This window comes from Arachis duranensis, chromosome 2, assembly GCF_000817695.3.
Source record: "Arachis duranensis cultivar V14167 chromosome 2, aradu.V14167.gnm2.J7QH, whole genome shotgun sequence".
Taxonomy (NCBI): Eukaryota; Viridiplantae; Streptophyta; class Magnoliopsida; order Fabales; family Fabaceae; genus Arachis; species Arachis duranensis.
The window spans coordinates 86693122-86707204 of record NC_029773.3 but is presented as its reverse complement, the minus strand read 5'-3'; the positions used below and the strand labels follow the sequence as shown (position 1 = coordinate 86707204).

General features: G+C 33.8%; 2 protein-coding genes and 1 long non-coding RNA gene across 3 annotated transcripts in view; 1 reads left to right on the top strand and 2 right to left on the bottom strand.

Annotated features, from left to right (window-relative positions):
* Positions 1–5907, bottom strand: part of LOC107475663 (uncharacterized) — a 91545-nt gene extending 85638 nt beyond the window's left edge. Inside the window, 2 exon segments of the mRNA XM_021136535.2 lie at positions 4136–5156; positions 5259–5907. Coding sequence (XP_020992194.1) covers positions 4136–5156; positions 5259–5907 — 1670 coding nt within the window.
* Positions 909–2024, top strand: LOC107475538 (uncharacterized). The gene is made up of 2 exons (XR_001589535.3): positions 909–1091; positions 1716–2024. It is a non-coding gene; the product is annotated as an uncharacterized LOC107475538 (long non-coding RNA).
* Positions 5908–12993: 7086 nt separating the features above from the next.
* LOC110278270 (uncharacterized mitochondrial protein AtMg00810-like) lies at positions 12994–13676 on the bottom strand. The gene is made up of 2 exons (XM_021136534.1): positions 13480–13676; positions 12994–13336 (listed from the first exon to the last, which is right to left on the bottom strand). Exons 1-2 carry the CDS (start codon positions 13674–13676, stop codon positions 12994–12996), a joined length of 540 nt encoding a protein of 179 aa, XP_020992193.1.
* Between the last annotated feature and the right edge of the window lie 407 nt (positions 13677–14083).

Genomic DNA, 14083 nt, shown 5'->3' with positions numbered 1-14083 from the left:
AAAAAAAAAAAAAAAAAAAACAAATAACTTTATGAAAAATAATTTATTTTCTCATGTTGAAAGGATATTTATTTGATTAAGCTTTTAAATGAGTTTTATTACCTGAAGCCAATAGCACTGCTACGAAAAGAATGCACAAAAAGATTTTTTGAGCCATTCTACGAAAATCACCTTGTATTCTTTTGTATTCTTCGAATAAAAGATTACGAATACAATATCATTTATTTTTAGAATATTTATAGTGTCACGGAAAACTAATTTTTATTTATTAGAATATATTAAAATTAATTAGTATTTATTATCACATAACTAATTCTACTATTAATTACTATTAGTTATTAATTGCACATTTATAGTTAATTCTAATTGTAACAAATTTAATATTATTATTAGAGAATAGATTTATAATTATAGGATTACAGTTGTAATTGGTTATTTTTCATAGAATTTGTTAGAAATTGGTATAAAAACAATTATATATTGTACAAATAGATAATGTAGCTTGTAAATTCTTTGAGGCATTCATTCAATAAAAATCACTTTTACAAAATTTTTTTTTCTTCTGTGGTTCATCTCTCTCTGAGCTCTATGAGAATACACGAATAAATACCTTTCTAAACTCACTTTTAACATTTATCATTAAGACTATTTGATCTATATAAATATTTGTTATAAGATATAACAATTTTATTATTTCAATTCTTTTATTATTTATAAATACCTTTTTATATATTATACTATTTTACACGACTAGAACAGACATAAATTATTTTTTTATTACTCTCTCTTATTTTTCTAACACTACTAATATAATATCTTTTGCTCTAATTAATGAGATACGACTCTATTTAGTTACTCAATTAACTTTTATTTAATATTAGGTTTAATTTATTTTTGTTATCATAATTAAAATATCATATTAGGTTAGTTTATTTTTACAGGAGTCTATAAATAACCTAACCAATATGAATGATAAGTCATACTTTTTCAAGAAAGCAAAAGAACACAAAGTAATTTTGGCAGAATGGCAACTAATGCTGCTCCAAAGCTTTTTTTGTGTATTCTTTTTGTGACTTTTCTTTTCACTTCAGGTAGAAAATTGTGTCTTAAATTTTTAGTGATACTATATCATAAAATTATTTATGATAATACTTTAAACATTTAAATACAAATACATAAATGATTATATATTTAACTTAATGAATATAAAATATAGGGTTAAGTACGATTTTGGTCTTTAAGTTATAGGTCGAAAATTTTTTTTCGTCTCCAACTTTTTTTTTGCATACAAAATCGTTCCTAAAGTTTAACTTGATTTTAAAATCGTCCTTATTTTAGGGACTAAAATCGTACAGAAGTAGTGGCGAAAGCAGAAGCAGAGGTGGATCATAGACAACTTCTTCTTCTTTTCTTTCTTATTCTTCTTCTTCCCTTCTTCCTTTGCAAGAGCAGAAATACTTTCTTTCTCTTATTTTTTTATTTTATAATTTTTTGTTATGAGTAATTTGGTCTAAAATTTTAAGATTTACGTAAAAAAAGACAATTTTAAAACTTAATTTTAAATCTTAGGAACAATTTTGTATGCAAAAAAAGATTGTAGACAAAAAAATTTTTCGATCTATATTTTAACGACCAAAATCATACTTAACCCTAAAATATATTTAAATATTATACTTATCTATCAATTGTGTTGATTATTGTGTTGATTATTGCAGACGCAAGAAGTGGCACCGTGCATAGGACTTCACTAATGTCTTGCGAAGACAAAAAAGAACAAAATTGTAACAATGATGAATGCAAGAAAGCCTGTGTCGAAATTAAACACTTCCAAGTTGGTCACTGTACTCCCACAAGAGGTTGTTGCTGCTACAATAATAATAGATTAATTTGAGTGCTCTTCTCATTATGTTTGTTCACATGCATATGTATTTTGAACAAACATATCTTTTTATGTATTCCGTGATAAAAATAAGTTTGTGGAGAATTATTGAAATAAAAAGTTATTGAAGTCTTTTTTACTTTAATATGATGTATCATGTATGCTTGTTTATTATAAAATTAATAATAAATATTAAATAGTTAGTTGTGATTGTGGAGGGTATGACTTATGAGCGAGGCTTTCAAGAGGTAGTTAATGTGGTGATCACAGAGAATTATGAAAATTTGATATTTAAAAGAAAAGAAATGATAATGGTGTCAGATAACGAGAATAAATATTATTAGGAATAATTTGGAACTTTTGATTAAATTTTTTAAAAAATTAACAAAAATTTTATTACTCTACTGATGGGGGACGATCCGGCACGGTTATATCGCCTAGACGGAGTTGCTCATATAGCCGGGATCATCAACGACGAGGTTAGTACGGAAATATTTTTTATGCTAGCGGTATATGTGACTTAGTGGTTTTGATGCTAGCGGTATATGTGTCTCTTGGGGATTACTTCGTCGGTGTACCCGCCCATGACCAGCCTCAGCAGGAGGGTACCCCTTGGGTTATTCCGGGATCACAGTGGTCAGATTTTCTTGGCTCAGATACGCTTGATGCAGACTTTGGGGGTCCACAGTTTCTAGCGGACATTACCGCCATCATGCAGGAGGACGTGCCGGCCCAAAGGCGTGGTGAGACCTCAGGCACTAAGATACCCTTAGACGTTGATCTGAACGAGCCTCCTATGGAATCTGTTGGTGATCATTTTGGTTTGGGAGGCACCCCACCATCCGCCTACGCTGCTGCATCACAGTCTGTTGCCGGGCTGTCTGTGGCAGCCTCCCATTTTACGCCACCTGGACAGCCTGGCCCGGATGCGGACGGGGATGAGATCGAGGATGAGGAGCCTTTTATCCGCAGAGGTCAGCAGCCACGGGTACCCCGTCGTTGCGGTACGGGATCGCATCTGTTTAGATGAGTCATGTATCATGTATTTTGTCCCTTAGGGTTTATTCATGTATGTCAGACATTGTACTTTTGTTGTTATTTTAGAGTACTTTTCCTTTGTTGTTTGTTCATCGAATTGTACTTTGAAAACTGCTGTTTATTTAGTGGGACTGTGACTATTTATAATCAATGAATCATGTAACCGTTTAATGTTTACATTTACTTATTAAATTTTGTATTTATGGGACTTGTAGCAAAACTGAAAGTGAAACACAACATATTCATTACTATATGAGACAATCACAGTACAATGTAGAAAGATCAACCAATTACATAAGAGCTCAAACATAACATCTAACAGGAAAAGTTAAATATAATAACTACTAACACTAACAAGATGCCAACTAATGGCCCCCTGTGTGAGATGATCCTCCAACCTGTGGGCAACTACGTCGTGTGTGTCCGGGTTGGCGACATAGGCCGCACCTCTTTGGCCGATTCGGATCCGCCTCGTCCATATTCATCCGTATCCTAGTGGATCTAGGACGATCCTCTCTGGCACGCCTCTTGTCAGGGTCTGGAATCACCGTGGGCCCGTCGTAAGGTGGCCAGAAGCCCTCCGGGATCGGAGGTGTGAATCCCATCCGATACACATTGAACACCGAGCTAATCTGATAGACGCTGTGAACGTAAGAGGTCCAGGTGACCCGTGAGTATGCACAGCATGCAAGTGCGTGCTGACACGGGAAATGAAGAGCCTGGAAGTACCCGCAGTCACATGTCCGAGAGGCAAGTGATACTCTGTAAGTACCCAACGAGAAAGAACCAGTCGGAGTGGTCTCTGCTACAGTGAACTCGGAGTTATCCCGGTCATACAGCGTCACCGTGAAGCACCTGGCCGTCTTCATGTTGGCCTCAATACACTTCACCAAATGCTGACTGAATTGTTGTCCTGTTCCCATCTGGGCCTCAGCCTCTCTCCCCTTGCGAACAAACAGTTCCGCAAGCCTACAATATGTTGCCTTCACCAGGGATGCTACAGGGAGATTTCTGACCCCCTTCAGGATAGAGTTCACACACTCGGAGATGTTCGTCGTCATGTGACCGAATCTCCGCCCCTCATCACGATGCTGAGTCCACAACGAGTAATCAATCCGGTTCGCCCACTCACACATCGCCGGATCTTCAGATCGCAGAATATCAAACCAGTAATCAAATTCAACCTCGGTCTTCGCATACGCCGCGTTGACTAGTAGCCTCCTAGCGTCTTTGCCCTTGAAGGTTAGGGCAAAATTAGCCGCTACGTGTCGTATGCAGAATGCACGGTACGCAGATGGCGGTAGCCAACCGCCGTCAGGGGCCTCAAGCGCAGCCTTAATGCCGTTGTGCCTGTCCGATATAACCAGCAGACCGGGCTGCGGGGTCACGTGCTGTCGAAGGTGCGAGAGAAAGAATGTCCAGGACTCCGCATTCTCACCCTCTACTAGTGCGAATGCGACAGGTAGAATGTTGGAGTTCCCGTCCTGTGCAATCACGATGAGCAACGTTCCCCCGTACTTCCCATACAGGTGTGTGCCGTCAATGCTGATTAGCGGCTTGCAATGACGGAATGCCTCGATGCAGGGCGGGAAAGTCCAGAAAAGTCTGTGGAAGTACGCTTGAGACTCGTCCACCTGTCCTCCAACTCGAATCGGGCTCGTCTTAAGGACGACAACACTACCAGGCATCGTCAGCTGCACACCCAACACCCACCTAGGCAAATCGTTGTAGGACTCATCCCAGTCACTGTATATGATGGCAATAGATTTCTGCTTCGCCATCCAAACCCTCCGGTAAGTCGGCTTAAAACCGAAGTGCGCTGCCGTGGCGTTCAGGAGCACCTTGATGCTCACGGATGCATCGGCCCTAACCATTGACATAATGAACGCCAAAATCACATGATAATCCAAACTCCTGTGGTCACTCGAGATGGATGTGGCCAGGCAAGTGTGAGGTCCATTGTACCGTTTGACCTCCCAAATGCCCTTGCGCTTCCGGAGACTCAGTCGAATCAACCATGTGCACCCATTCCCAAACTCGGAACACTTGCCCACATACCGGCGGTGATCGGACTCCACCACCTTGTACTGTACCCCTCGCCGGATGCTGTAAGTCTTCACACTTAAAAGGGCCTCATCTTTATCCTGGAATTGCTGACCAACCTGGAACTCTGTCAGACCAGTAGTCCCTTCCGCATCTCTAGCTCCGAATCCAACAGCGTGCCCTAATACCCCCTCATGTCTCATGGCGTCCAAGTCCAACGAGGAAAAATGTGGTGGATACTGCTGTGTGCCAGAGCTAGAACCACCTACCTCCAACGCAGGCCCAGTCGCTCCAATATCATCAGCGCTATCATCGTCAATCATATCCGGCTCGACGTCATCCTCGTCTTCATCGTCCAAAAAACCGTCTCCTACGCCAACAGGTGCAACTCCCACTAAAGCGTTCGGCAAATTTTCCCTTTCCACTACCTCGTCGCCTTCGGTGCCATTGAGGTCAACAGCGAAAGATGGGGAGGCGACATGTTGGACCACTGGTTCGTACACAGGGACGGACGAGGAAGCAACGGCAGGCCGGGAACTAGAACCTGCTGGATTCGCTATAGTGTTCGTATTCCTGTTCGAACCGCCGGAGCTGGATACAACATCAACCAGCCGTGCCAACAACTCCGGTGTCCTCACCTCCGGAAACTGCCGCCGACAAAGAAACATTACTTGCAAGTCCACATCATTATTAATCGTGAAGCAATCATACTTCACCGTATTCTGTAGCACCGTGACTGGAATGCGATAGAAAAACTTCTTTACCCGCTTCGCACCCTCCAGACCGAGCTTCATTAGTACAGCGCTAACAAGGTCATCATAACTCGTCGTAGATGTTATGACAATACATAGCGGATTCTTATCTGTGAACTTTACTCCGGAACGAGTTTTTCTATTAACAGATCCTCTGTGGTGCACCAAAACCACAAAACTCTCCTCACTAGCCATCCTACTCCCTCTAATGAGACTAATTCACGTTTGGAACCATATATATACAGCTCAGTATCACACTAATTCGAACCGGCCTGGTTCGAACTATGATTGGTGTAATTCGAACCAACCCGGTTCGAATTACATGGGAACCTTCTCTCTCTATAATTCGAACCAACCTGGTTCGAATTACCTTCATTCTTAATTCGAACCAGGCTGGTTCGATTTATTAACCGTAATTCGAACTCAGCTGGTTCGATTTACTAACAAATAGAGTTCGAACCAAGCTGGTTCGAATTATATAAAAATGCGATCTGGCTTATTGCTGAAACGATTTTTGCTTTGGCGTATTTACGTAATTTTTTGAGCCAGTTGGCTTATTATGGTTTTTTACCCTAATTTTTATGTACACTTTTTAAAGAGTTAGTCAAATTTCTTAACATAAAAATTAGATCAAATAGATAAATCAATTTATCTAAATAAAATAACTATATTCCAATATTACCTATTTATAACTTTTCTAAAATATTTATATTTCGGTCATGTTTAATTCTATTTTAAGTTTTTAGAGTCTCTAGCATTTTACTAATATACACATAAATTATATATAGAATCCAAACACAGTAGTTTTTTTTTTTTAAATAACAAACTATTTGAGGTTTTTTTAGTGGCTAATTAGTTCGAAATAAAAAATTTTCAAGATTTAACTATCATTTTACTTAAAAAAAAGAAAAATGAAAATCATGGGATGTTTAATTTCCACAGTTTATGTACGATACTCCGTCTTTTCTTTTGATTTTTTTCTCTCTCTACTTTTATTTCTGTTTTTCGTTTCACCTCCACTAATAATCCACAATTTCTGTATAATAGTCTACCTTTTCTTTTGATTTTTCTCTCTCTACTTTTATTATTGGTTTTCATTTCAACCTCATTAATTCATTATTTATGCATAATATTTTGTCTTTTCTTTTAATTTTTCTTTCTCTACTTTTATTACTGTTCTTTATATCACCCCACATTAATCCATTGTCGTTTATGCACAATACTCTGTCTTCTCTCTCTACTTTTATTACTGCTTTTTGTTTCACCTCCACTAATCCACGATTTATGTACAATACTCTGCCCTTTCTTTTGATTTTCTCTCTCTACTTTTATTATTGCTTTTTATTTCAACCTTATTAATCCACTATGTATGCACAATATTCTGCCTTTTCTTTTAATTATTTTGTCTCTCTACTTTTATTACTGCTCTTTATATCACCCCACATTAACTTTCAAAAATTTACATCTTTTAAATTTTAAATTTTTATTTTAGAAGATAAAATGTACTTTTTTATTTTTAAATAATTTTTTTATATTTTTTCTTAATTCTACCTATAAAATAAATAATAAAAGATTATATTTTTTTCTAAAATAAAATTCAAAATTTATAAAGATTTAAATTCAATTCTATAATAATCAAAATTGCAGCAATTTCTGTATCGTAACTTAAGTGTTCTTCTCATCATGTTTATTTGTTCATAAGTATTTTGAACAAATACATGTTTTTGTTTTTATGTATTCTATGATAAAAATAAACAAATGGAGAATTAATGAAATAAAAAGTACTACAAAATTAAAACTTTATTACTCTTTCTAATCCAAAATAAATATTCAGTTTTTAAATTCAATTTTGTCTAAAATAATTAATTCACTTTTTTATTAATGATTTTATTAAATAAAAAAAAGAAAATAATTGGTACGAATTGAAGAAGTATTGGAATAAAGTAAGTGAGATACTATTCTATTTGGTTGCTGAGTTAATTTTTATTTAATACTAGTGTATATTCTCATATTTTGTATAGAATAATACATAAAAGTATATAAAAAATTTTATTAAAAAATTAAATAAAAAATATATATAATAATTATTATTTTAAATATTTTATAAAGTTATAATATTAAAGAAGATACACAAAATAACAATGCTACTCCTAATAATGATATTGAAATTGAAATTTAGAATAATATTAATCTACTTCATATTAAATTTATAGTTATCAAATTTTATTTTTTTTAATTTTATATTATTTGACATGATATAAATTTTATGTTTGTATTTTAATTTATGTATAAATTTTAATTTTTTATCTTAATTTATGTATGAATATGTAAATTTTAAAGTGTTATTTAATTGTTATATAACGGCTAGGAGCCTTGCAGCCATTCAACTTAACATGACTAAGATTATCATGGCATTACAATGTTACATTTTAAGTTTATATAGTATTTTTTTAATAAATAAGTTATGAATATTTATCTTTATTTTAAGTTATGTTATGTGGGAGTATATTGTGTTTTATTATCTTATGTTATTTTTTAAAAACAAATTCAATTATTACTTGCAGATATATTTACAGAGATCCGCTTCTTTCAAGTCTCATAAAATTAGATAAATGGTTTCTGTGACGGATATAAAATGTTGGTGGATACAAATACAATGACTACGAGCCTTCTACCAATCAGTGTGCAACATGTGGACATGAGCTATCGGTTTGATTACTATACGGAGGAAATTTAGAAATTGTGGACAAGTCGTTAATTAGGGACAGTAAGTAAGATTAGAATTAAAATTAGGAGGTGGTGGGGAAAAAAATAAAAAGAAAATTGGAATTTAATAATCAAAATATGATTAAAAATGAATTAGGGTTTATGTGGTGGCCCCTGACCGATTGGGGAAGTGGATTGACGGCAAAGTTCATTGGTGCGTGCAGTGCAGCAACCTGAGTGGCAGTTGTTGCTGCGAATCCGTGGGTGCAATAACTTCGTGAAAGGGAAGGCAGCGACGTTCGGCGGAAGAAGATGAAACAATTCGTGTAAGCCACATTTAGATTTGTGTTGTTTATCTCTTTTAAAGGGGACTATGATGACTGTGGGACGTTGTGAATGGGTGGTATCTATAGTGATTGCTATTCGAGAGGCAATTCCGAAACTCATGGGTTTATATTGTCGGAATGCTTTAAACAGGTACTGGGTGGGCTGAAATGGATAGTAAATCGGAAGGGAGCTCTGAACTGTCGGAACCCTTGGCTGACGGATGGTTCGTGGGAGCAGACGAGGAGGTGGAGGGTGCCACTGAGACGGAGTCGCCGAAAATAGAGGGAGGCGATGCAATAATCAACAATCAATTATTAGTATCTTAAACAAGTAAATTTCATAATAGTTTTTGAAATTTATGCAATTATTTAAATTGGTTTTCGATATTTAAATTTTTCAATAGTGATTTTTACGCAGAGTTTTTGGCACCATAGTGGCTCTGTATTATTTTTGGTGCTAAAATTAGCTATCAAAATAGTGATGTAGTCAACTTTTGTCATGCCAAAAAATTTTAATAATTAGATAACGTAGATTCATTTTAATTTAGATTTAATTAATTTTTTTTCTATTTTATAACTCTAATTCTAAATGTGTAGAGTATTTTTTATTTTCCGTTTTTTTTATCTCTTTATTTTTATAGAACCTATGATTTTAATTAAGGGAACACTGAGTTAAAGACACTTAAAATATCTTTTTTTAAGATATTTTTTAGTAATTAAAATTTAATATATATAATCGATTAAATCGTGTTATTTTTATCAAAATTAGGCTAGACAAATTAATTTGACCGAAAAAATAGTGAATTAAATCTTGAACTGGTTTAAATTAATATTATTATTTATAAAAAATGACTGCAATACCCTTATTATAAAAAATGACTAAAATACTCATATTATATATATATATATATATTAAAAAATTCTAAATCCTAACCCTATAAATGACGGCAGAGAAGCAAAGGGCTATAATTTAAGAATAATAAGGATATTGTACTCATTTTCTATAAAAAATAATATTGATTTAGATTAGTTCAAAATTTGATTCACTATTTTTTCACTCAAATCAATTTGTCTAACCTAATTTTAACAAAAAATAACACAATTTAATCGATTATATGTATTAAATTTTAATTATTAAAAAATATCTTTAAAAAAAGACGTTTTAGACGTCTTTATCTGAGTGACTCCCTTTAATTAAACAATATTTTTTAATTAAATCAATTTAAAACTACTAGAATCATCTTTAAAATAATTAAGTGAACAACATTTTTAATGAATCTCCTAACCTTGCAATATTGTGAGGAAAACAAAAAGTAAATAATAAAACACTTTACTGATTTAAACTTTCCTTGTATGAAGAACTAAACTATAGCTCATGTTTATAAATAAATCAATGTAAAACTCAAAAATTAAAATAAAATAAAATAAAATAAAATGAATTCAATTTAAAAACTCAGCTCACAGATTGAAGTAAATCCAAAGCAAACACATGCAGCATAAGTAGATGTAAAATTATTCTAATAGAGACAAATGAGAAAAAAACATACAAATAAATCGAAAATAAAATAGTGCCTGAGTGATTGGCTTCTAGCATTTTAATTTATGAAGCATCTCAAAAGAGCAACTAGTAAAAAATTAGTACGTGAACTAAAGAGATGTAGAAGAAGAAAAAAAGAGATGAAGAAGATGATGAAAAATATGTTTTGTAAATTTAGAATTAGGGTTATAAAATGGAAGAGGGACCAATCAATGTCAAAAATAACACAAGAATCACAACGGTGTCCAGAGCTCTATTTAAAATACCGGCATAGAAAATTTGGATCTCAAGAACCATTTTAAATAATTGCATGAATCTCATAGACCATTACAGAATTTACGTTTTCTTAAACTGAATTTTGTTACCGCGCTTACTTTCTTAAACTTATTAAGTTGAACTTCCAAATACACAATCCACACATCATCATTGGCCAGTTAAACCGCATAGTCATCGTTACTCGTTAGCCACTAACAATGCGGCCACCATAGATGCAGCCTAGATAAATAGGCCACCATAGTCATCGTTACTCGTTATTCGTCTCATGGAGTCTCATTTCCATTCCTAAGTTCGAGTTATGCTTCAAGTTGATCTGGATAAAAATTATAATGTTTGGGATAATAAAAAATTAGAGTAAAGTATCGTTTTTATCCCCAATGTTTGGGTAAGTGCCAAAGTTGTCCCTAACTTTCAATCGCCCTATTTAAGTCCTTAACGTGTAACGTTTTAAAATTGACTTAATGTTGTCCTGCCGTTAGGGATCCGTTAACAGAATTGACGGCAGGACAAAATTGAGACGATTTTGAAACGTTAGAGACTTAAATAGGACAAAAATGTTAGGGACAAAAACGATACATAAAAATAAATTTTAATTTAATTTTATCTTTCAGTAATATTAATTTTTTACTATACATAGTATTTAATTATTTTTTTAATTACATATAAAAAACTATTGACTCCGATGGAGGGTATACAGATACTACTCCCATATGAAGTAGTAGCGGGGTTAGCATATGACCCCAGAGTCCTTCTGAACTATTCATTTCCACTTAGTTCCATGATGGAGGAGATAAAAGGTATAATTTATATTTTATTATATATATATATATATATTTTCCTTTTTTGAAAGTTTATATACTAGTCACTTTACAAACATTTTATGATAACTAAAAATTTCTAAGAGTAAAATTATAAAAAAAATTAATTTATTTAAAATGAAAGTAATATGATTAAGTGTAATTTACTTAGATGTGATTAAAAATAATTGAATACTATGTATAGTAAAAAATTGATATTATTAAAGGATAAAATTAAAATTTATTTCTATGTATCATTTTTTTCCCCAACGTTTTCGTCCTATTGTCCTTAACGTTTTAAAATCGTCTCAATTTTGTCCCGCTGTCAATTCTATTAACGAATTCTTAACGACAGGACAACATTGAGTCAATTTTGAAACGTTAGGGGTTTAAATAGGACGATTGAAATATTAGGGACAACTTTGAGACTTATCCCAAACGTTAAGGACAAAAACGATACTTTACTCTAAAAAATTAGCTAAAACAATTAAAAATTATTTTATTTAACATTTATTAATTATCGTTTAAAGAATTATATAATTTTAGATGTAATAAATAATATTTATTAATTTATAATATAAAATTTATAGAATTGCATACACTAATTATAATATTTTGAATTTTTAGAATCAAATTCGAGCCTTTAAAATGGTCCCGATAAAATATTAGAATTGGATGTGAATTTAATTAAATTTGGTATGACCCAATCCATATACATTTCTATTTGTCATACAGGTTCATTTGTATTTTGTATAATTATTTTAAAATACAATACATATATTGTTTTTGGTTCTTTAAATCTCAACAAAATCCTAATATTCAATTTTACATAGAAATAAAAATACCTTTATATTAGTTATTTTACTTTTAATTTTAGTTTTTTTATAGAAAGAAGAAAACTAATGTTTCCAAAACATTCAAGGCACAAATAGAAAATAATATTATTGGGAAAAAAATCCGATAATTTATCATTTCTTATTTTCGATCGGTGTGTTTTAAATTCAAATTTAGATAAATATAGAAACAAAAATATCAAAGTCATCAAAACATTTTTTATATATATAAAAGTCAATTGTGTAAGGATATCAGAGACTTAAGAATCTTGAAGAAATGGAAGCTAAGTGTGAAAACGTGAAGAGCATAAAAGAGAGATTACAAAACAGAATTGAAGATGAATGAATGTGTGATTTAACTTGATCCAACAAAGAAGTTACAGACTTATATAGTGAGACTGAGCAGTGGCCAATCTAAAAACTTGAGCTAGCTCATCATAACAGACTCTAACCGTTTAACAAAAAGAAAAAGGGAGAAGTGTAACTAACCACTAACTAACTGACTCAGGGACAGAGGAGCAGAGTAAATAACTTGATAGTTACTAACTGAACTCACACTACTTATCATGACCTGTACACTTTTCTTTTCTATATTCCTGATCACTTTCCTGCCAGGATGAAGCTGTTGAACTTTTCAATTTCTGCACTTTTAATCTATCCCTGAGATGAGTAAAGGTTGTAGAGGGGAGAGCCTTGGTGAATGTATCTGCAATCTGTACTGAGCTGGAAACGTGACTCACTTGCACTACTTTACTTGTAACACTATCTCTCACAAAATGCAAGTCTATTTCAAAATGCTTTGTTTTTTAATGTAGTATTGGATTTGCTGCCAAGAGAACAACACTTTGGTTGTCACAGTATGCCATAGGTAGTTCCTGGACTGGCCATTTCAATTCACCTATCAGGCCTTTGATCCAAATCAATTCTGCCACTAAGTCTGCAAGTGACCTGTACTCTGCCTCGGTGCTCGATCTAGCCACCACACCCTGCTTCTTTGATTGCCAGGAAACTAGGTTTCTTCCTAGAAATACACAAAAGCCTCCAACTGATTTTTTCTCATTCGGGTCTCCAGCCCAGTATGAGTCACAGTATGCTGTGATCTTCAAAGATGGGTCTTTGTGAATCTTCAAGCCATAGTCAGTTGTGCCACTGACATATCTTAATATTCGTTTAACTAGCTTCCAGTGAGCAACTAAGGGGCTTTGCATGAACTGAGCCACTTTATGTACACTGTAGGCTAGATCTGGTCTTATTATAGTCAGATACTGAAGGCTGCGACTACAGATCAATACAGCGAAGGATCATCAAATTCTTCTCCTCCCACAGCATGAATTTTGAGAGTGGAGGGCAGAGGTGTGATACATGGTTTACAGTTTTTCATGCCAACTTTTGCCAGTAAGTCCTGTACATATTTGCCTTGGGATAGCATCAGCCCTCCATCATTCATTTTGGTTACTTGGATTTCCAAGAAGTAGTGCAACTTTCCCATGTCCTTAGGTTGAATGCAGCTTTTGAGTAACTTCAGAGAGGATTGTAGGGCAGTTCCCAATCACAATGATATCATCAACATAGATCAAGACATATGTGAGGGAGGACTTTACTTGCTGAACAAAGACAGACACGTCAGATTTTGTTGGTGAGAAACCAAGCTTCAACAGTGCTGAGGAGAGCTTATGGTACCATGCTCTTAGTGTCTGTTTCAGGCCATAAATTACCTTTCTAAGCTTGCATACCAAATTGCTGTCACTTAAGCTGTACCCCTGGGGTTGCTTCATGTACACATTCTCAGTGAGCTCTCCATGAAGAAAAGTATTGTTCACATATACTTGCTTGATTACCCAACCCTGAGCTAGAACTATGGAGAGTATGACGCGAATTGATGTTGGTTTCACTACT

Coding starts and splice junctions, on each gene's coding strand:
- LOC110278270 (XM_021136534.1), bottom strand. CDS start 13,676: ATGGGAAAGTTGCACTACTTCTTGGAAATCCAAGTAACCAAAATGAAT. Junction 13,337..13,479: donor GAATTTGATGATCCTTCGCT/GTATTGATCTGT, acceptor AAGATATGTCAG/TGGCACAACTGACTATGGCT.